This window comes from Lycium ferocissimum, unplaced genomic scaffold, assembly GCF_029784015.1.
Source record: "Lycium ferocissimum isolate CSIRO_LF1 unplaced genomic scaffold, AGI_CSIRO_Lferr_CH_V1 ctg416, whole genome shotgun sequence".
NCBI lineage: Eukaryota > Viridiplantae > Streptophyta > Magnoliopsida > Solanales > Solanaceae > Lycium > Lycium ferocissimum.
The window spans coordinates 184499-207993 of NW_026725589.1; the positions used below are offsets into that span (position 1 = coordinate 184499).

A 23495-nucleotide genomic window follows, 5' to 3' on the forward strand; every position below is an offset into this window, starting at 1 on the left:
TGTGGAAGGCTCGACCAGTTTGCATAACGTTTGGATTTTACTAATTTCGTTTGAAGTTGACGGTGGTGTTGAGAAATTGGTTTTATCTTGCAAAGAAACTAAAAGGTTAGATATGGCTATTTGGTTAATCATGTCTACCCAAAATTAAATTCCTTTTGAGGAGAAGGTATGAATTTATAACTTTATTGTAGCCAGCCATTTTCTTTAGATTGAAAGATTATTTTTCACCGTAATAATTTATCTTGATCTTCCATCTTAAAAAGATGGCAACTTTTATATGACTTATTTGCCAACTGTATGCACTTCATAGTTTGAAATATATATATTATTTACAATGGTATAGTTTGGTGTCTCTGAAATCTTTAGCCAATGTAATACTCAATATTACTTAATATTGGACAATATCTTCGTGAGATTGCAGTTGGAAAATCAAAAGATGTCGCAAATTTTATACCTTGTAGTGATTCTAGATGTTTGTTATTTGAGGATAATACGTATCAAGTGTTAGTAACCAGTACATGCTTATTTTTCTCATATTTCTAACCTCACAAAAAACTACGACATACACGGTATAGCAGTCAAATGATATTTGAACAAAATCCACCAAGACTCCAAGGTCTTTTTCTATTTTGGCTTTCGTTTATACTTCTTTGTTACTAACGTGTTTGTACAGATTTGCTGGATTTCTAGTGGTAGAGATATTTCTACTTTTACAATTTATTTTATCACCACAACTAAAATGAAGGAATATTATAGCTGGAAAGTAAAAGTTGATATATTTATTTAAACTTTAGAAGTTACAATTTATATGTGGTGATTAAAGTGATATTGTGACTAAATTTATTTGTGCCTATAATTACGGAATTGTAAGTTTTTAAAGGCTCGAAATTGATCCAATTGTACTTTGGCCTATTATGCCATTATTAGTTGAGGGTAAGACAGTAGATTCAAGTCTCATCGCACCAAGAAGGTAAGACATCGGGTTATAGTCCTGGTGCACCATGATGATAATATAAGATATTGAGTTCAAGTCTCATCGATTTATGGCCTAACACGCCTTTGTATGGATAAGACGTTGGTTTTGAGTCCCGATGCACTATATTGATGATGTAATGATGACTAAGGCAAAATAATTTGCATTTGATGAAAAATCGTGAAGCCCGTCATATGCTCCATTCCATGAGGGGAATGTGGTAGCAGTTCATAATAATTCTAAATGAAAATAAGTGGTTAAATGAATGAACGTGGACGTGGCAAAGGACAAAATAATGTTAATCATCATTGTGGTAATATAAGTGGAAGAACATTATGAGTTCTCTAAATGGTTCATCTAAAGGTGAAGGTAATTTTTGTCATCAATATGTTATGAAAAGTTATTAGGCAGGCGGTTGCCGTTCGACCTAAAATAAAATTTTATAAATCCTCCATCAAAAGAAAGGAATACAATTTCATGGTGATAGATGTTGAGATGGATCTATGGATATGATAAAGACAATGGGCTTATGATTAAAATTTATGAAGCACGTATATAAGATTATATTATAGTCTATTTCTTGAAGAGAATGTGACTTGTGATAAGCATCGTGAATGCCCGCCCATTTTGAAAATGAAATGTTAATACATTATGGATAAGGCCGTTTTCATATATGGTTGAATAAATACCACACAACTCACCTCTAAGGAAGGTTTGAAAGAAAAGAAAATTGTTTTGACATAAATGGTCAATGGTCAGGCCACGTACTTTTAGTACTTCATAAATATTGTGATATGTCTTATCATGAATTACCAAAGGGTAAAAGTAAGAAATAAGTATTGCTTATAAGGTTTTGGCAATGACCATAACGACAATGACTCCCTAATAGGAGATGTTCACCATACGGATGGTGTTATGAAAAATGTGGTAGTACATAATTAATTGGAAGCTCTGAAAATCTAATTTGTTACTAATTGGAGGAATGAATTGTTCATAATATTGGTGTTGTAGTAAGTCTCAAAAGAAACTTTTTGAGTTTCAAAGGCATTGGTCAAATATGAATTACATTGAGACTATAAATTATGGGAAGATCTAATATCTTCATATTACTACAATCGAAGCGGGTTATAAATATTTATGTGAAAGATTACCCGTCTTTTCCTCCTGTTTGAACTACAAAAATATAAGCATGATGATGAAATCACATGCGATAGTAAACTAGAAGTTTACTGAAAGAAATATGTGTTGGCATGACCGGTTGACCATCCCGGGTTCAAATGTGATACGAGAATAATTGAGAATTCATGTGGTTATAAATTGAAGAAATAAAATAGTCTTCAAGAATTCTCTTATCTTTGCTTGTTCTCATGATGACAGATTGATTAATTTATCAGCTAAGGTTGGATTGTATATATATATATATGCGCCCAGTCACCTACTATGTGGACCGGTTTACTATTATATGATTTTAATAGATGCATTTATGTTATGGTCACATGTGCATTTGGTATCAACTTACAATTTGGTTTTGCAAGGTTGTTTGCTCAAATTTTAAATTAAGAGCATGATTCCAAATTATGAAATGATGCGATAATCTTTGGTTTATATCAAGTTGGTTTAGCGAAATTGTATGCCTCCAATTATAGCTAAACAATTGGTTATGAGAACAAACTCCCAAAACGGATTGGGATGAGATATGTTATTTAATATGTAGCAGCACTTGTACGCATCAAGCCAACAAGTTATAATAAGTTCCTCTATCATAATTGGTTCAGGGTCAGGAACCAAATAATTCTCATCTAATTATTTGAATGTGCGGTATATGATTTATTTGCTCCACCACAATGCATAAATATGGTTCCCCACATAATGTTGGGAGGTAAATGTTAGATTTCCTAACATTAGGGGGAGGGATGATATGCGGCTGGAAAATAAGGTATATGTAATGAATTATCACTGATATGGTTCTCATTGAAAGGGTGAGTCAAGTTAACTGCCAGACACATTTGCTGACCCAAAAGTGAATATTATATTCTAGCCACAAATGCTCCCATTAGAACTAAAGTCCTTGCGGACAGAGTCTATGGAGATAGACTGATCGGTTCCAAAGATAAAACTCCTTGAAGAAGGAGAGGAGCAAATGATCAAGATGGTCATAATAATGAGGCAAGTGCTTTAAAAGAGCACCACGACATAATACTTCATAAAACCTTGGAAAAGGTTCAAGTACCTGAAATTGATGAAAAATGAAGAGATCTCGATAAATTATGTCTCATTGGAACCAATATCAAATGATCGTCGACGATATCTTTGACATAATGCAGCGCTCAACATTATAATGGTGACGAGGATTTTGAATTCAAATCTATCAAGGAATGTGGACAGATATAATGATTGGCTAGATAAAATACGCAGTTCAAGTATATTTTGTTTCACTTGAAAAAGTGATGTTTTGGACCTATAGTCCAAGGACCTCAAGATACAATGTCAGTGGGGGTACAAATGGGTTCTTGTGCGAAAAGTGAAATGAGAAATAAAAACCGTAAATATAAAGTACGGCTTGTGTCTTGTGGCATAAAGGTTTTTCGCAAGAGTCCTGACATTATTGTATGGAGATGTACGTATTCTCCTGTGGTGGATGCAATGTGGTTTCTTATCAGTCTGACAATATATGAAAATTTTGAATGCGTATAATTAATTGTTGTCAATATGACTATATAGATAGCGAAAGAAAATCCATAGGGATTAAAATTGGTTTGAAGCATTTAAGGTTCACAAAAATAAAGCTTTAACAAATCTTTATATGGGTGCAATTCCATTGATTACCCTGATGGTTATAATGTCGCTAGATATAATAAATATAATTTACACCTCATGAAAACGATGGGTATATTGAATCAGGATTGATTATATTCTACAAAAAGAAATTATTGATATAGATTTGTTTATCCTAACAAATATTATCAAGGTTTTGTTGATTATGTAAAATGCAGGACATTATTTTTATTATTACATGAAGTTTGTTCTTCAAGCAAGTTACCGATTTGCATGTAAGGATACTGCCACATTATGACGTTGTATATGGAAGTCAATTATTGATACTTATTCAAGTCTTGCCAAGGTGATAGCTCTTAAAAAGCAAGTCAGGAATGTGTTTGGCTGAGTCAATAATTCAGCACATTTTGCAATAGTATGATGTTTATTTGGAAATGAAGATTTTAACAATATTGTACGAAACTTGCATAGCTCAATTGAAAGAAGGATATATCAAAGGAGACAGAATACAACACGTTTCGTCAAAGTTCTATTCCAGACATGATCTTCAACAGAAAAGTCAAGTAGCTATTCAACAAATACGTTCGATTGATAATTTACGGATGTGTGCACTAAAGCATTACCAACCTTGACATTTGAGAAGTTGGTATACAAGATTGAGATGCGTCGTCTTCGAGAATTAAGTGATATTTTAATCAGGAGGAGTATAATACATGTTGTACTCTTTTTTCCTTAGCCGAGTTTTGTCCCACTGGGTTTTCCTGGCAAGGTTTTTAAGGAGGCAGCTTGCAATGTGTATTACTAGATATGTGTACTTTTTTTCCTTCACTAGAATTTTTTCCTACGTGGATTTTTTCTTATTAAGGTTTTAAAGAGACATACTATCTATCAATGGACATCTAAGGGGGAATGTTGTAAATATTACTATTTGTTAATTGTGGATGTCCATAACTCCTAGGTGTAATTCCACCATTAAGTGTAGTAACACCACACATCCACTACCTCTTCATTCATCTCCCCTACCCCATTGACTTCCCCACCTTTTCAAGAGTAAATGCCATGTTTATGACACCTTTTCATATTACTCAATAGAGCCCTATAAATAGAGGCATTGAGAATGATGTTGTACATACTTGAACATACTTGGATGAATAAGAAAGCTCTCATCTCTTGTCTCTCTTTATCTCTTTATTGTTCTTGCTTCATCTTTTGATATATTGTACTAACTCTTTTAGAATGATTTTACAACAAAAGCCATAAGTTGGGTGTTTTGGCTTATTTTTGTATTTTTTTGACCTAAAAGTAAGTGCTTAAAAACACTTTTTATCTTTTCCAAATATCACAAAAGTAGAAAAGAACTTAAAAAGCAATAAGCGCTTAAAATAAGCCAAGTTAAACACCCTTGTAGCTTAAGATGCAATTTCTGTAGCACCAGTGGTACAGTACAAAGATGAGTAGATGTTGGACTTGATGGATATTTGGCCTCAGGTCCTCGGCAGAAATAGTCCCAACTTTGTATAAGTTAATTTCCCTTTTTTTTTTTGTGCGGATTGCCCTTCATTTGGGGTGGTCTTTAAGTTTTGCCTTTCAAATTGGTGGTTTTTAAGGTTTGCCCTTCGTTAGGGACCCCTTGGTCAGGGGTTCAAACCCCCGCTCAATGATTTTTTTTTTTTTCTCAAGGCAGAAGTTGTAAAAAAAGGCAGAATTTCTGCCTTAAGGCAGAACTTCCATGAGGCAGAATTACCATTGCAGAAATTCTGCCCTTTTTGTCAACTCTGCTTTTTTTTTTGAACTTATGCCTTGCGATTTTTTTTTAAAATTTTTGTCTGAGTGGGGGTTTGAACCCATGACCAAGCGGTCCCTAGCGAAAGGCAAACTTTAAAGACTACCATTTTAAAGGGCAAAACTTAAAGATCACTCCGTAATAAGGGCATTCCTGCTAATTGCCCAATAGTTTTCAGCTTTGCTTAGTTAGTTTATGGGCTTATTTTCTATATTGGCCCAATGTATATGTAGGAGATTATGGACAGACTTTATATGGTTTTTGGCTATTCTGATATGGAAAATCCATATTCTTTCTCCATCTTTCCCTTGTATCTTTTGTAAAACATTGTTAGATTTCCATGGTGATTTCACATCTCTCCAAGGGTATCAGTAGATGACTACTTTCATATTTATGCATATAGGCTTTAATCATAAAGTTTTTCTACTGTAATTAATTTTCTTTTCCTTTCCCTACTTTCGACAAAGCATAAGAGTAAGATGCATTTATGCTGAGCGATAAAAGTTAGGGAAAAAAACATTATTAGCCAGCCCAATGATACGATATGCTTTTTATAACCCTAAACTACATATAGCCATAAACTTTGTTTGCAAGGACAACATTCAAACTAGAATAGAAAGAAATTACCATGCCTACCGTTTGCTTAGATCATGGAAATGTGATTTTGTTGAACAATTTCCCAACAAAAGATCCCACGAGGTTCTCTAACAAATGAATTGTATCATTATTCTAGATCCATTCAGGTGTACAATTTTAAAAAAAAGTTATCATATAATTTTTGTGAAAAATATCACAACACCAGATTTGTTATTCTCATAAAAAAATATCTTTTGAGTATCAAGCACTCCATTGAAGGGTATCTGAACATACAAAATGTATATACATGATATGCATTTAATTTATACTCACTATGTATGCATGATACATGAAAGATGGGCAATGTATAAACTGGGTATACACTATTTATGCACATTATACATTGAGCCTACAGTGTGTAATTCATGTATCTTGGGTATGTACTTATGATTTATGCATGTTATTCATTGAGCCTACAATGTATAATTCATCTATCTTGGGTATGTACTTACCATTTATGCACATTTTACATTGAGCCTACAGTGTATAATTCATGTATCTTGGGTATGTACTTACGATTTATGCGTATTATACATTGAGCCTACAATGTATAATTCATGTTTCTTGGGTATGTACGTACTATTTATGCACATTATACGTTGAGCCTACAGTGTATAATTCATGTTTCTTGGGTATGTACTTACTATTTATGCTCAATATACATTGACCCTACAGTGTATAATTCATATATGGGTATGTACTTACTATTTATGCATATTATATATTGAGCCTACAATGCACAATTCATGTATCATAGGTATGTACTTACTATTTATCTATGAAAACTAATTGATTTTGTTGTAAAAATCAGAAAGTACTCACCCAAAATTTTTGATAAGAATGGGGGGAATGTGGGTTTATGAATCCCCTATGAATATTGGAGGAGAAGAAGTTGTGTGTGTGGGGCGGGGGGGGGGGGAGGGGGGAGTAAGGGTTATGTAACGGGGAAGTTGTATGAGGATAAAATTTTTAACTTAAATAAAGCCTAGAAAGAAGGAAAATAATGGCTTAAAGTTATTAATACAATTTCCTAAATTGTAGGCTTAGATATTCATGGTCCCCTAAGTACTCTATTATTCGGCCAAAAAAAGAAAAGAACTATCCCCAAATGTCTAAAGCGGATAAAGAAAATTAAATAGGTTTATTTTAAGTTTACGTTAGTTATGGGCTTAATTTTTCTAACAGTTACGGGTATCCAAAGTAACCGGTCGAGGGAATAGGAATTGGGATTCATGGAGTTATAAAAATTTGTATTAAATGCCACCAGCTGACAGTAAGTTGGTCCTGTAGCTCATTTGGTTAAAGCGCTGGTCTTTACGCTGGAGGTCGCGAGTTCGTGGTAAGCCACGACCAAAATTCAATTGCAGTCAACCTTTGTCTGTTTTCTTTTTTCCTATGTGAAGCAAGTTGAGATTACAATTCTATATCCAAATAAACCAAATGGAATATTGACATTATTCCCCAAAACTTCAATCTAATTATACCAAGGCTACAATGACCATTTGGTTGTGTAGCGCCCAATTCTCACCCCTCTGTCTATGTCTCCATTGGCTCCGAAGCAGTTGGTGGTATTTCAGCACATCACCCTCAATCTTTTAGGAGGTATAGAGTCAACTTTTTCATAATTCCCAAATCTTTGGAAGATTTAATTATTAATTTGCGTTATTTGATAAAACTTTGAAGCTTGTGATAATAGTAATTTTCTGTTTTGCTTTCAGCATCAAGTCACGTAAAACCACAATAATTTTTCTAAGATATTTCAACTTAAGTCCAAATTAATCACAGCTAGACATCGGAAAGGTTATGTAGAAAATGATTTCTTCATTTATTGGGCTAGCTAAATGGGAACATTATTCATTGGTTTTGAAGAAATTTTAAAAAAAGATTATTTTAAGACTTTATATGATTCGAACACATTGTCTAATAATATCACGTAATTTTGAAATTATGTACTCATTAATATGGGTTTTGGGCATACCCTAACAATATATTGCAATTATGCGATGTTACAAACTCGGGCATATAGTGCTTGTGCATGTAGCAATATGAATTTAGCACTTGATATTATTCAACCCTTCTGCAATACCAAGGGTACAATTCATTGGCTCATAAACGGCCTTTCCGGTTCAGCAAAGTTTGGGGTTCTTTAAATTCTAAGTGCCATTTCTGAAATGCACATTCATCTAAATTCTTCTCTTACGTCAATTTTTGTCCTTGTTAACATGATACCTTGTATATTGATAAAAGATTAAAACAAAAGTCTTCCACATCAAACAACAATAATCATGCCCAAATAGTAAAATACCCCATGAATCATGTCTTAGCCCTTCATGAATTGCTATGGCTATTTTTCCTTCGACAATTGTGCTATTTGGAAGATTTTCTTAATATTGGATAATTGATATTAAAGGCACTCATTAGTCAGCTCGATCCCTTTCTCTATTTTGCTTTCTTTGCCTATTAAGAGAATAGGTATCGAAAAAAGCGGCTCACCTTTCATCATATATTCCAGATATCACGCAAGAACCAGCAGAGAGGATTTTGACGTCCCTCTCTAGATAAGAAGCAGAGTGCGCCATCACCTACAACCCATACTCTCAGCGGAGGACTTTCACAAGGCATCATAGTATGCTCCACTTTTGTTGTGCAAGTTTATATCCTGTAATATTCCTATGTCCGATCAGTCACCCACCTAATTAATTGGATTATTTTGACATCTCAAATTAAGCTACGAACTGCAGGAGGCAAGAGCACGCCACACCATGAGTCTATATTCGTAAATTGGTGTTTCTAATAAATAACAATACCACGTAAAACTTCATTGACGTTCATACATATTCGTATCTTTTTGGTGAATGTCAATGAAATTCTTATTAGAAAAAACCGTTAACGAACTCTTATGTTAGTTATGTAACTAAAAGAGAGAGCAACGACCACTAGCTAGACGTGATCGTCACGTTTTCGAACATGGCTTGACATTGGATCTGATTATCAATAACGGGTTTGATTATATTCACAGTTTTTGGTTTGAATCATATACTTCCTCCATCCCGAACTAGTTGCCATGTTTTGCTTTTCGTGAGTCTATGTGAACTTTGATCAACACTTTAATATGTATTTTTCATTCAAATGAGAAAAGTTGTAAATTGTAGTATTTTTTGTATAGTTTTTAATATCTAACTTGTAACTGTAAAATTTTGAGTTGATCTAATTTAATTTAGATTCAGAGATTAGTCAAATTGACTTTCGAGAAGTGAAACATGATAACTAATTTGGGATCAGGGGAGTATAGTAGATAATTTTACTCTAATACTATTTTTGTGGTACAAAAATATTAATATAACTACACATACATTTTAAAACACATTTTAAGTTTATTGATTCTAATTCCAGATTCGCTTTCACTCATTTTCTTATAGTTACTTCGTTGGGACAAATCGTTATAGGTAGAAAGCAAGTAGTATTAAATAGTACCAATTGCTCTTGTACTAGAAGCTCATTTGTCAACGATGACAGCAAGATTCATTCTGCCTCACAGGTTCACATAACGCCTCTTTAATTTATTAATTTGGGCTCTACCTTCTGAAATAGTACCCATCCCCTTGAATTTAAAGAAAACAGATTAATAATTCACTCCTGAATTCAATATGAATTCATCGCATTGACTCGTGAAGGAATGATTGAATTAGCTAATCTCGTTCGACGTTACTTAATTTAGGCAAGAATTCATCGTTTATTTGAAATGGGTTGCTAATAATTTGTTGCAATAAGAGATATCTAGATCAATATCATAGCATAATTCCACATATTCTCCGGAGGAAGGTCTTTTCTTAATAAATGACCTTCGAAATAATTCTTGATAGGCGGCGTAGATTAGAATGGTTGGTGGAAGAAATATCAAACATATCCCATACTTCTCGCACTCATCGGCCGGTTGATAGAAATAGATTGACTATCTAAGATATTCGTGTTACTTTGTTTGCAATCACTTCAAATCTTTGTGCTCGAGAGTGATAATCAACACCATAAATATTCATCGAAACTTGAATCTTTGTATGCAATTTCATAAAGCAAAATAATTGGAACATGCAGTACATGTAAAATAAATAGAAAAGAAAAAGAAAGCTCATCAAGATTCTCATTACCGTTGATGGTTAGTACCTTCAACGTCAATTGAGAAAAGTCAAGATAATGTAAAGCAATCGTAGCTAATTCAGAGAAAAATATGAAACTTTAAAAAGAATTCATCTGTAAAAAAGCATCTACCTTGCTTGTGAAAGAAAAAGTTCACTCAAGATAAACAAGAAAAAAAAGCATCAAACAGTCGACACATATCTGAATTTTATCATTAACTCCAGATAACAGAAGCATTACAGTTTAATAAAACTTTAAAATTGTATGATAACGTGACATCAAGTACAGGCACACACTTCTTGTATCATGATCAGTCTAGCAACGGTTACATCAGTTTCAATCATCACCACATTTGTGAAGCCTTTATTTGCACAGATTTCAACAGCTAACTGAATAACCATTATCTCTGAATACATATTAGTTTGAACAGCCAAAAACTGCGTGTTTGCTGTATTCTTTGTTTCCCTCCATTAGACCATCAATTCATTCTGTGTAAAAATCCTGGATGGAACAGCAAATCGAGCTGAGAAGGAACGAGACAGGTCATCAGCATCGGTCAAAAATGAGCCTTGATCGAAATTCTGGGAATAAGAATGAGGATCATATGAAAACCGCATTGCGGTTGAACAATCAAAAATCCGTTTTTTCTCTTTCTTTATCTTCCTCCATATAAGTCTCCATATGGGTGCTCTGCTTGATCTGTTCGCCGGCAACTTATTGGATACGAAACGGTCGTAGTCTCTACCGGAGTAACACCGCCGCCAGCTGACGTTTCGGTCTCCTGCATCACACCATGCTCCGGCATCCATGAGAGTAGACAGCAGAACAGTGTGTGTGCTTAGTTCTGATATGAAAGTTTTTCACTTTTGGGACTCAGTTTTGGAGGCTAGACTCTAGAGCGTAAATGCACGAGGGAAACAAAGTAGACTACATATATAAACGGCATCATGTGTACATATCATCACTCAGTAACTTTTGATTGTGCATAAAGTTTTATGATTTTAAATTAAAAATGTGTATATATATTAAAATATTTTTTAAATTTTGTGATCTTAAATTTTATATTACTCGTTTAAGATTTTGTAATTATTGAGTTACTACTAACCCTAAAAAGAGATATTCTTTTTTAAACAGACTAAAAAGAAAAGTATAACCTAGCATAGATTGCATGCATAATTTTCTTATTAGAATAGTATGTTTAATTGATATATGTATCTTTAATGTAATCTATAGTTCTTGAAATTAAATTATTTGTTTGATATAAATAATAGATGCGAATAAATATTCTTTCGATCAAACTGTGGTGTTTGGTGTAAAATGGTTCGGGAAGTGGCAAGAGATGTGCTCAAGGATACACTAGTCGCATACTGTCCTTTTCCTATTTTTTAGATTAATAATTGAATTATTGAGAATACTTCAGTTGTCAGTTGTGAATCTAAGAATCATATTGCATTGAAATTGCAAAGTTATAATTATTAAGCTTAAAGTTTCTGAAATTACGATTGAAACCGTGGAACTTTAATTATTGTGATGTCCCGAAAACCTTCTTTGTCAATTACTCCCTCCGTTCAGTTTTACTTATCACATATTGACTTGACACGCATATTAAAGAGCCAAAAATGAAATGAAAAGTTTACCATATTACCCCTAATCATTGCTAATTACCTAATGATTGAAATCAATTAAAGCTTACAAAAAAATGTGCAGACAACTAATTAAGTAATGGGTTCCAACAATACACATATTCCCCCTAAAAAGTTAGTTTTGGAGCTAAAATTTTCATATTAAGCCAAGTTTGACTAGTGTAATTCCAAAGTGTTGGAAAAAGGAATTGAAAATCTTGACTTATTAATACTAAGAGTAAAATAGGAAAAAAGTGATAAATTATCTCTTGGTTTTTAAAAAGTGGACAAGTAAAATTGGACAACTATTTTTAAAATAGTGGAAAAGTAAAACCGGACGGGGAAATATTGTGGAGGAAAAAATGAAAATACTAAATTTAATCAGGAGAAACTTTATTTTGTGCCTCAGACAAGACAACTGATACAAGTTGGGTGAAGGTTGTTCTTATTTGACAATGGAGTTTGCGGCAAAATTCAAGTTCTTGGGTCCATAAAATAGCATGTAGTGGGGGAAAGCTAGAAAGGCCTTTAATTAGACTTTGACGGATGGAGAATGGGAATTTGATTTATGAATTGGGCCTTCTTATACCTTGGAATAATATGGCATTAAAGCATGGAGCTCTTATTAACCCTGAAGAGAATTAAAATAATAAAATAGCCAACCATGAAAAATCTTTTATGACTCGGTACAATTCAAATATTCTCTCTCTACGTAACATGAGCATTGAGAACTCCATTTCGCCTCTCCAATGTAAAATTAAGGATTTTTACTTTTATATCAAGCTTGGATTGTTGGACTTGGACATATTCTTTTAAGACATGGGCCTTAAAAATAAGTAGACCAAAATTAAATTAATAATTAAAAGGTATAAAATATCTTTAATTATTTATGAAAAGTTAATATTATACATATAAATAATTATAAATTTTATGTATATAATTATCGGTGGATCGGTTATTTATTCGGTTATTTTTTTTTAACCAAACCAAATATTATCGGTTTTTCAAATTTAAAAACAACAAACCAAAACCAAACCAAATGTCGGTTTTTTTATTCGGTTTGGTTAAATTTTCGGTTTGGTTTTGGTTTTAACCAAAACTGTGAACAGCCCTACTTGGAATAAGATGGCAGTAAAGCATGGAGCTCTTATTAACCCTGAAGAGAATTAAAATAGAAAAATAGCCAACCATGAAAATCTTTACCTCGCTAACTATCAGTAACATGAGCATTGAGACCTCCATTTCGCCTCTCCTTAAATTTATATCAAGTAGTTTGCTTGAAGGCAATACTCCTGAAGGTACAATTGAAGTGGATCGCTGAATTTTTTTTAACCTCGATACAACTAACATTAGTTGTGTGAGACTCTTTTTTTGTGAAATGAAAAAGTAGACCTAGAATTTGTAGACTCAAAAGTGTAAGATGTGGCTTCATTATATTGTCTCATAAAAAAATTTTCAAATCGCATATAGTAAAATTTTCAAATCGCTGCCTTTTGATATACCCCTAGAATCTAGATTGTTTGTACCTTTTTACTTTTATTTTTAAATGAAATAATTTAAGTAAATATGGAAGATAATATAGCAATTCCAACTAATTTGATATTGATAATGATAAAATTGGAAGAAAAATAATAAATTTCTCTTGATTTGTTAAAATGAACAAGTAAAAAGAAAAAAAAGTTATTTTTAGTACAAGGGTCCAACGAAAAAAAGGGAAGGAGTATTTCCACTAAAGATTTTGGAGATCCCAAGCAGGCAAGCAGTACTCCACCATATTAGGAACTGTCTGACTTAAAAGTTGTTCATGTGTTTCTTTACACAACTCTGGCAGTATTTTCAGCAAGTACAATCCACATAAACTTGGGCTTGGCCAACGAAAGTGAAAGGCAAAAAACAAGTTATCTTGCACTTCTCCATCAAAACTTTCGTCTCTATTTCACCTTGCTGAACACAGCCAAACGAATATTGAACAAGTGGTTGGAATCTTAAGACTTTTAAGAGGTCCAAAATTAGCAGATAAGTCTTCTTACCAAAAAAAACCACTGATTCCACAGCCTTGCCTATCTTCACTCATTCTTCTCCCAGCGCCTAATATGCACAAAAATCAAGACCCCCTTTAAGGCGTACAACATCTATATAAAAAATACTTTTGACCTTATATATATATAGATATTCTGAGGAAGGGGGTTCATATGAATTAACGTATGTGAGCCCTTAGCTCTGCTCCTGACCACTACCCAGTGGAAAAGCTAAAGATAAAAGGCAATCCCAGTCACATTCCCAATCCGTGGTAACTGTGAATCAATCCAACGTTTTTCTTTTAATATATATACATTTCCTCTTTTCTTCTCCACCTTACCTTCTATTCAATTAATACTCTCAAATCCTTATATATATATTTGTATAATATGGTTCTGGTGGATACAATATTGTCCAGTACCAATGTGTTACCCAAGCGGTGACTATTGGGTTGGTACTACTCATGACAAGAGAGAACGTGGTGGACGGTTTGTTCCTCCTGATGAGGGACGGAGAGGAGTTGCAAGGGAACAAGTAAGCAGAGTGTCAAATGGAAATGGAATGATGAAGCAGTGTGTTTGTTCTCCTACAAACCATCCGGGCTCGTTCAGGTGTAGGCACCATCATGCTGATTACAAATGGGCTGCTCAACTGGGTACCAAGACCACTCACTAGGCCCTATGAGAACTCAGCTGTAAAATTCATGACATCTATCCTGTATTTACTTTATTTTGTGCTCTTCTTCAATTAGATGTGCATAATCTTGTTGAAATCATCTGAAGATGAATTTTTCTTACCCTGATTATATATATTTGGAATTTCATCCTGAACTGAGTCAATTCCAAGAAATAGTCTGCAGCGTTTTAGAGAAGTCCATGTGTGTAGGCAGCAAGTTCTTGTTTCACTAAAGGGTCTTTCACATTTGATTCCCAGGCCACCCGTTTTGTAAGCATTATTATGATTATGGAAGTTGATACTAAATTATTGGGACAAATTGGAATTGAGAAACTTCATAAGAGTTGACGAATTATAGTAATAGATTCCCTATTTCCGCAGGAACTCCAACAAAATAACTAGTAAGAAAAAAACAATCAGCCATACAACAGTGCTTTAACTCAGGGTTAAAGGTTCTGATGGGAAATTGTTTCACTAAGAATGTGGACAAAAACATCACTGGAGGCTTTTCACCTCGAAAGATGAGAATAATCATGTGTTAACAAATGTTCTTTTGATTTGCAGACCACTAAAGCCCAAAGAACGGAATCATCACATTCAGCTGCCTAGTTACACCACAAACTCCGTGAGTTGAAGATGAAGGACTATATTATGAAAACTTCTCTTCCAGCACATTGCTTTTGTTTTTCCAACCGTAGGCATTTTATGAGTTCAAAGTAGAATTTCATCACTGCTCGAAACTAGTGATGGACTAAGATTAGGACTCATTGAATAAGTGTCAACTACTCTGTCACCATTGAGACTTTATCTAATGAGCCTATTTCCAATGAAATGATTTAATAACTGTTTGCAAGTAATATATACTGTATCAACTATTAACATGTAAGATACAAAGCAAAAGACTAAAAGCCAAAATTTAACATGATTGGCTAAGGAACAGAACGGTCATCCAACTTGTCCTATCTACAAAATCATTCTTTTGATTTCCCGCTGAGATCTGCCAGGCGAGCGACAACATCCTCATAGTTTGGTATCCTTGGATGGACATGCCCATTTGGACCAAACATATCAGGCGAACAAGAATTTGCTCGAGTGTGCCCTTTCATTAGTTCTTCTGGACTTATTTCTTCCAATTCAACTGGAAGGGATGTTGCTCTGCCTGAAGGACCATCTCGGTTTCTCTGCCTTGAGACTTCACCATTTGGAATTTTTATGCCATGGTTTTCATGTCCTGAATCTTTATCACCAGAATGTGGATCCATATGTTTCCTCCTAACTGATTTTGGCATAGCATTTTCAACTGCATCATTGTCGCCATTATGTGCTACTTTGGCCACTTGAGCCCTCATCTCTGTATGCTGATGCCTCACGTTTTCATGATTGGATAGAGCATCTTCAGATTCTTTAGTATTACCTGATACATCCATCTGCTTTTGTTCGTATAGCCTCTGTTGCAAAGCTTCTGATGAATTCCATTCTACACCAGATTCTGTTGCTATATCTTGCATCAACTGTAGTTTCACATCCTTTTTATGTTGTACTGGCTTTAGTTTCTCAGCGAACTGTCAAGAAAGAATGATTTTTATGACAAGAGCAGGAAATAGGAGATATATGAGAGAGTTTATGCATGAGTATTACTTATCCATTATCCATCTAGAAGAATTAGCCTAAATAGCCGGTGGAATATATAATATACTCTATGTATAATTCTTGAATAACATGTGTATAATCGTGTATAATTTAAGTATATCGGTTGAAAAAAGCAACCAATAAATCCGGCAGGCTATTCGTGCAGAGATGAGAATGGGCAAATACCTGTTTATTGACATAACATTCAAGAGAATTTCCATATCTTTCATTAAACATCGTTCTCAGTTGACGTAATTCAGGCAGGTCTGCTAGTCTTGCTGCTGCAAACATCAAAGATCCCACAGGTTCCTTGCAATTCTCAGGGCATTCCCTTCAAAGCCAAGGTATGCAGAAATAAGGAAATAGTTTTACTCACAGGAAAACAATTATTAAAAGTTGACAGATTGAACTAATCATCTGAGAACTGAGATGTTTATAATGCTACAGATTCACTAAATTCTATAGTCAGAAAATAGACATCAAAGTAAGTAATGTTAACAATTTATGTATACTTTTCGTCTGAGACAAAATAGAAAAATGTCAAAAAGTACCTCTGTCTACTGATGGTTTCAAGGTGACTAAGGATCTGCTCACAATACAGGTCCAAGAAATCATAACAGCTCAAGAAATTCAGCTCAACTAGAAGGCCTTCAGTCTGTTGCACTAAAACAAACTCAGTAAGAGCTTAATTTCCACAATTTTGGGGAAAAGACAGATAGTACGGATTTACTTTATAGCATACTAAGTGCCAGTAGCCGAAATAGTATGAAACAAATGAAAATACTCAGATCTACACTATCATCCAACACAGACTATTATAGACAAGCTTTATTGTTCCATAAGTAATCAGAAAATATTTTCAAGCTAATATGCTAATCCTCACCTGTAGAATGTTTTATGCAAAGTGGATGGATCCTCATCTCACTTAACGGCATTATTATGCAGAATTAGTGGCGGAGCAAACTAGACACCCCTTCACTGAAAAATTATATTATTTAGATAGGAATTTTTGTAATGTGTATATGCTATATGTTGCGATCCCATGAATTCTTGGTGTGGTTACTTTTTTATATTTTGACTCCCCTATTGAAGTTCTGACTCGGCCACCATGCAGAGTAAATTGCATCATCAAAGACTAAACCTATAGTTGATGGAGCGACTCATACAATTCCATAAAAGATCTTTGCAATCTAACGGTTTTAACATTTTCAAGATTCATGCAGGAGTATACATGATACTCTCTCTATTTCGCGAAATTTAAGAAAGAAAGGAAAACTTTCCTCACAACTAAAGGTATCCTTGGAGTGTGTGGAACATGCCATAACATTTCTATTTTTACAAGAACATGTCATTATTAAAGGTAAAATGTGAAATTTAAACTTAAAGAATTTTCAAATATAAAAATGTGTCTCTCTTTAGAACGGTACTAAAAAGAAAGAAAGTCATATAAAATAGAGCGAAGTGGTAAAATAACAGGGTATATTTCAAATCCAGCAATAGGAAATTACCCTGTCATAGGCGTTGACATCCAATCCAGATTTAATAAGGTCAGTTATATCATTCTTCAAGTATTTTTGCATTGCGTTTCTCTTCTTCCTGATCATTTCAATTCGAGTCTTCGTCTGCCTGGTTAAAGACTTGCTGTATCAGAAAATTCCCAGAAGAACATTAGCAGAATTAATAGGAACCCCCACCCCAAATACGGAAAAATATATCTATATTTAATAAGTACAATATTAAAGAAAAGAAAGGAAAAAAAAAAAAAACAGAGAACCCCTGAAGAATTGTCACTCTTACCATTTGGAGTAGAACTTGTTTTTCTTCCATGCGTCCAACATTTTTGATTTTCTAGAAGCACCTAGAAGGTTACAATATGAAAATTAAAATGATACAATTTTTAGAAGCTAGGTTGTGATAAAAAATGCAATTCAATTGGCACAAGAACCAACATGGAAAAAAAAGAATGATAAAAAGCTGATTTGCTTGGACCCAAATAAAAAAAGAAAACTTTATGATGGCGAAAAGAACAGAGGAAGCTCATAGACTATCAATTGTTAATCAAGAATCTAAATCGTTATGAAAGAAGTTGAAGAAATAAAATCAGTCCAGCTATATTCCATGGGGTCTGTCTGATAACGGTAATGCAGTGAATTTACCGTGATGTCCTTGTTATAAGGCATATGTGTTTATGGTTGTGGGCAAAAGAGAAAGGCATTATGGTAAATCAATACAGGTTAAATGGAATACGAAGTTGGCGGGTTTACATTGGATTAATGGACTTAGAGTGGAAACCGCGGGAGAGTAACCGTTGAGGATTAGCTCCTCTTTCACCTTCCATCCTTAAATGTTTTTTTTTTTCTATCTAATTTTTTTTTTTAGAATAATAAAAGCGAAATTTAAAGGAAAATGTACAAAAAAGGGGAGCTAGACCTTACTTAAGTGTTTTTATTTTTAAATGTTTTTTTCTTCTATATTTCAATCTTTAAATGTCTTCTTGTATCTTTTTTCTTTGGAGGTGAGTAGTCTGTGGATAGTCCGGAATGGGAATATAAACGACAAAAAGTTTTTGGCGATATTGGAAGTTTGGAAGAGGGGTGTCAAGACGAGATGGATGAGATCTTTTATCTTTAATTAAACGGTTTGAATCCTTAGATTAAGAAAGTTTTAACTTTTTTTTTTTTCTTTTTAATGAGCTTTATGCGACACAAATCCAACTTAGTTGAATCAATGATTACCCGCAATATAATGGCTGTACTGAAAAATTTAAAAACCTACACTTAAATAATGCAAGGTAGAATTAACCTCCAATCCGATCCCATCTTTATATTACGTATACTATGTGGGGCTATTACTATTTTGAGAGTTAAAAGATTTTTGTGTGCTTATTTGATATATTTTGAATTATTACCTAGTGTGACTTTTAATACTATTTTATTGCATCTAAGTATATAAATTTTATTTCGAAATATTTGGGCTTCATCCAATGTTCATATTTTTTGGCTTACCTATTTTTGCAGAAGGAGAGTTTCGTATTCAATAAATTAGTAGAAAGTTTAACTGCCTCGTTCAAATATTGGTTTTAATTTTTTTTTTTTTTTAAATCTAATGTTTTTAGCTACCACTTAGTAAATAGAGGTGAAGGCTTCTAACTCATTGGACTACTTAGTTATTTAATTGTTGATCTTCCAATTATGGCTGAGAAAAAAAAGGTGCGGAAAGAAGAAATACAGCTATTGCTGGAAGAGATTTTAACTCTTTCAACTTACTTCTCCTATTTAAATGACATGGTATATCATGATGGATACATCTGTGTATCTGATTATATGTCCTTCAACTCGGTTCTGGGATAATGTAGTTCTTTATTGTCGGTTGAAGCCAGATTAATATACATTGACATGCTAAATTTTTTGTCCTGATTTTCTTATCATATGTGGATTTTACTTTTCTGTAAAGTCATAGAATTACCACAATTGTTTTTACTTTTTCTGAAAGAAAAATATAATTCTCTTCCATAGTTGGCTATTTCTTGTCTTGGAGGAAAAATTTTGAACATCTATAAATTGGAGATATCCTTCGAACAACTAGAATACATAGAAAAGTATCCACAATGTAGTCATTTAAAGAATTTTGTTTAACGGAAGACTTTATTCTCCCAATAGCTTTAGAATAGTTTTGTATTAATTTTATATATGTGGTCAATTGGCCAAACCCATATCATATTATCAAAGGCCTTTTTATAGTTTTTCTTATTGTTGTTTGATTCATTGTCATTGATGCTCTAATTATTTCGATCCCAACAAAATTAGGACTTTCAGTTATGTTCTATCAGTGATGGAAGTTCTAGCTGCCTTGATGTGTGACGATGTATACACTCTCTCTTCACTTTATGTAAAAATGAAGACTTCATCTGAAAAAGGAGGTGCGACTAAAGTGCTTCATTATTCTCCCTATTTTAATAGTCAAAATAGTTTTATAACATAGGGGTAATTTTATTTAAAGTTAAGGAGTCTTTAATTATTTGTGAATTTAAGGTTGTTTATATTAATCTAAAGTTGATTTTAAAAGCATAAACCAAACGATTCTATGTAGCGGTTCAAACTTAAAGGGAAGGTATTAGGCATCCTCTAAGTTCCATAAAAATGGTTAATCCGACCGAACTTAAATTTAATTAGGCTAATAGTGTAAATATGACATTTTAAATGTTTTGGAAAATAACTTATAAATATATTGCTAAAATTTTAAAGTAAGATGTAATGATGTAATAATGTTATTTAAAATAAGGCTTGTAGGAAATATGATAATTTGCATATAAGTAATAGTTTTTTGAGGTGAGATTTTAGTAGTTTTGAACTATATCATATGAATATAACATGTAGAAAAATTTAGGTGTATAAATAGGATTAAAAAAAAGAAGTGAGTTTTCTTTCCCCCTTTTATTATTACTCTTTTATTAATTATGTTTAGCTAAAAGTCTACGTAATTGATTCAAAACTTGAAGAGTTATTTATAAAGTATACTTGAGTTTGTTCGTATGATAGTGATGTTTCGAAATCAGTGTAATAAATAGGATATAACTCCTTTAATTCAAAATACGCTATTTAAAGATCAATTATTTTGAAAATAAATATTAAGATGTAAAAGGAAGAAAATGAAACTTATGGAATTAATTGTTAGTTCTTCCTACCCATTTGCTAAATTAAAATTACTAATTCATTTCAGGTTCATCTAAGTTAAAAAATGAAGTCATGCAATACAAATTAAATGCACAAAAATAAAAGAAAAGAAGCAATAAGCTAAATGGGCTCAGCCCCATTTTAAGAGTGCTGCTGCCGCCACTGTTGGGCTTCGGCCCAAATTTATTTCCCTGTTCGGTTGCGGATTGGCTGCCACTATATGGGATGACTCGAGAGGAGTTGTGTCGGGCTTTTGGCCCAACGCCAAAATGCGGGAGAAGATGACGAGTCACTCGGACTCGTATGCGATGGTCATGCACAAAAAAAAATGAAAAGAAAAGGATTAGTAAGGTGAGGATTTATAATAACTATACTTCAGACACAAAAACAAAGAAAAGGCAGCAGCCGAACGAGAATGAACAAGGAAAATGGGCAGTAAGGCCCAACATCAACAAAACAATTAGAGGAAAATAAGTCCAGGCCTTTAATCACGTTCCAACAACTAAAGACACAAATAGAGCAAGGGGCAAATTCAATTTCCAATATAAATGACTCTGTAATGTCCAACAAGCGCATAAACAGGTTCAAGTCTGCCCAGGAAACAGTCATGTGGAGCACAGTTAGTATGTTTGCTATCCTGGCAACATCCCATGGTTTTATTAAATTTAACATGATGTGGACGAACATTTCCAGATATTAAAACGGATTTAAGACCCTTTTAAGACGAACATGAAAGAGCAGACTACGAACTCAACTTCATACAACTTCCCAAGTTCAGACAGCACTATAAACTAGTTAAATATAGGCAGAGATCAAGATGGAAAGGGTAGGCAGATGGCTCCCATTTTTACATAGTGAACAATTCATGGCTCGAAATTCCTCTGTTGTATACTCACATTCAATCTACTAGTTAAAGTCTCTATAATATGTAATCTCAAAAAGCTTGTGCATTGCAATGCATCATAATGTCCAAAGCCATGAAACAGGAAACAGAACCCCAGTAGCTAGACATCAACATAGGATTCTTAGTTATAATATTTAGACGACAAAAGACCATAAGCCTACTGATTTATGACCAGAACTGGGCATACGGTATAACTATATATATTTAGATCCTGAATTTTACCACATATGATTGACTCTAGTTTTAACAGATACAGCCGAATTAGAGTTTTCAGACTTAACAGACACATGGTTAATTAGTTTAAATCGCATAGATTACATTTCAAACCAACGAAGATCACAACTCAACAAGATGACTCGAGACACTGATTAGGATACGAAACACAGATCCCATAACTAACAGGTTGTTTATCTAAGCTAATTTATAACTTAATCAAAGATATACAAGTGATTTTTTAGAATCTACATGGCTAGTCTTTCAAGTGCACGTAGAGACGATTACATTGTGACAAAGTTAAAACAAACTAGTATTATAACGTTAAGAGCATCACAGATAACCACAAACATCAAACATCAAACCATACCAGCAATCAGAAGGTAAACGAGTGAAATGATGAGGCAATAACTAAGGAAAGAAAATCACCTTTGTCAGGTGCAGTGAACGGGGTGCGGGAGTCTCGAATCTAATGCTCGAACCCGACGAACTCGAACTCGAAAAAAAGTCTTTCGAATCGAAAATTTTGATATCAGCCGAAACAGTATATCCTTTTTAAAGGGAAGTTTGGTTTGATTTTTTCGAATGATCTCAAAAACGCAAGTAATGACTAAGCCCAAAACAGAACCGAATTAGGATAAACCCAAGATTAGAGTGGTAGTCGAAAATATCGAAAGGTTGAATCTGGTAAAGTTCGTTCTCAAAATCCTTTTGTAAGGGGTGTATTTATATCCAATGTATACTAGGGTTTCGGACATTCAAGATTCAAATTCAAAAAGAAGAAATGCCAAAAGATGTCACGGGTTGAGATTTTGACTGAAATTTGAAATCAAGTCAGCGCTCTGCTAACCTGAACGTTGGAGTTCATTTCTTTCACGTGATTCAGGTTCAGATTTTACTCCAAAAGGACCGATTTCCTCTGGTCTTTGAGGATTTGGCTGTGTTTGAAACGAAAAATGGAAGATCCTTTCTCTGTCAACGACAGAGCAAAGCAGATTTGGGGACGTTTTTTGTATGGAAATGGAGAGGCAAAGCTGCCATGGTTGAAAGAAGTTTTGTATCTTAGCCGAAAATGGAGGAGAGAGAGAGGTGAGAAAGACGAAGGAGAGAGAGGGAGGAGAAAGAAAAGAGAGAAGAGGGCGGCTGCGTTTGGTTTTGATTCGTTAGGTTTAGGGATGAAAAAAAAGAGAGTTGGGCCGGGTGTGGGCTGGTGACGGGTCGGGTATTGGGATTGGGCTGGCTAGTTTTGAAAATATTTGTGGGCTGATCTGTTTGGTCCGAAAAATGTGGCCTTTTTCTCCTTTATTCTTAATTCTTTCTTAGGCTTCTAATTTAGTAACTGGTATAATATATATACTATGATAAGTTATGATTAATAATGATATTAATAGTAGTAGAAATAGTAGTGAAAATAAAATATTTAACTCGTCAATAAATTTAGAAACCCGAAGAAATAAAA

At 33.7% G+C, this 23495-nt stretch overlaps 1 protein-coding gene across 1 annotated transcript; it reads right to left on the reverse strand.

Moving 5' to 3' along the window:
- Positions 1-15270: 15270 nt before the first annotated feature.
- On the reverse strand, positions 15271-19086 carry LOC132044322 (uncharacterized). Its single transcript, XM_059434811.1, has 5 exons — positions 18044-19086; positions 17755-17887; positions 16798-16901; positions 16433-16577; positions 15271-16179 (listed from the first exon to the last, which is right to left on the reverse strand). Exons 1-5 carry the CDS (start codon positions 18082-18084, stop codon positions 15589-15591), a joined length of 1014 nt encoding a protein of 337 aa, XP_059290794.1. The 5' UTR covers positions 18085-19086; the 3' UTR covers positions 15271-15588.
- Between the last annotated feature and the right edge of the window lie 4409 nt (positions 19087-23495).

Excerpts from the sequence above, each read along its gene's own strand:
- LOC132044322 (XM_059434811.1), bottom strand. The coding sequence starts at position 18,084 with ATGTTGGACGCATGGAAGAAAAACAAGTTCTACTCCAAATG. Across the intron at positions 17,888-18,043 it reads AACAAGTTCTACTCCAAATG|CAAGTCTTTAACCAGGCAGA; the intron begins GTAAGAGTGACA and ends TTTCTGATACAG. Across the intron at positions 16,902-17,754 it reads ATGTCAACGCCTATGACAGG|ACTGAAGGCCTTCTAGTTGA; the intron begins GTAATTTCCTAT and ends TTAGTGCAACAG.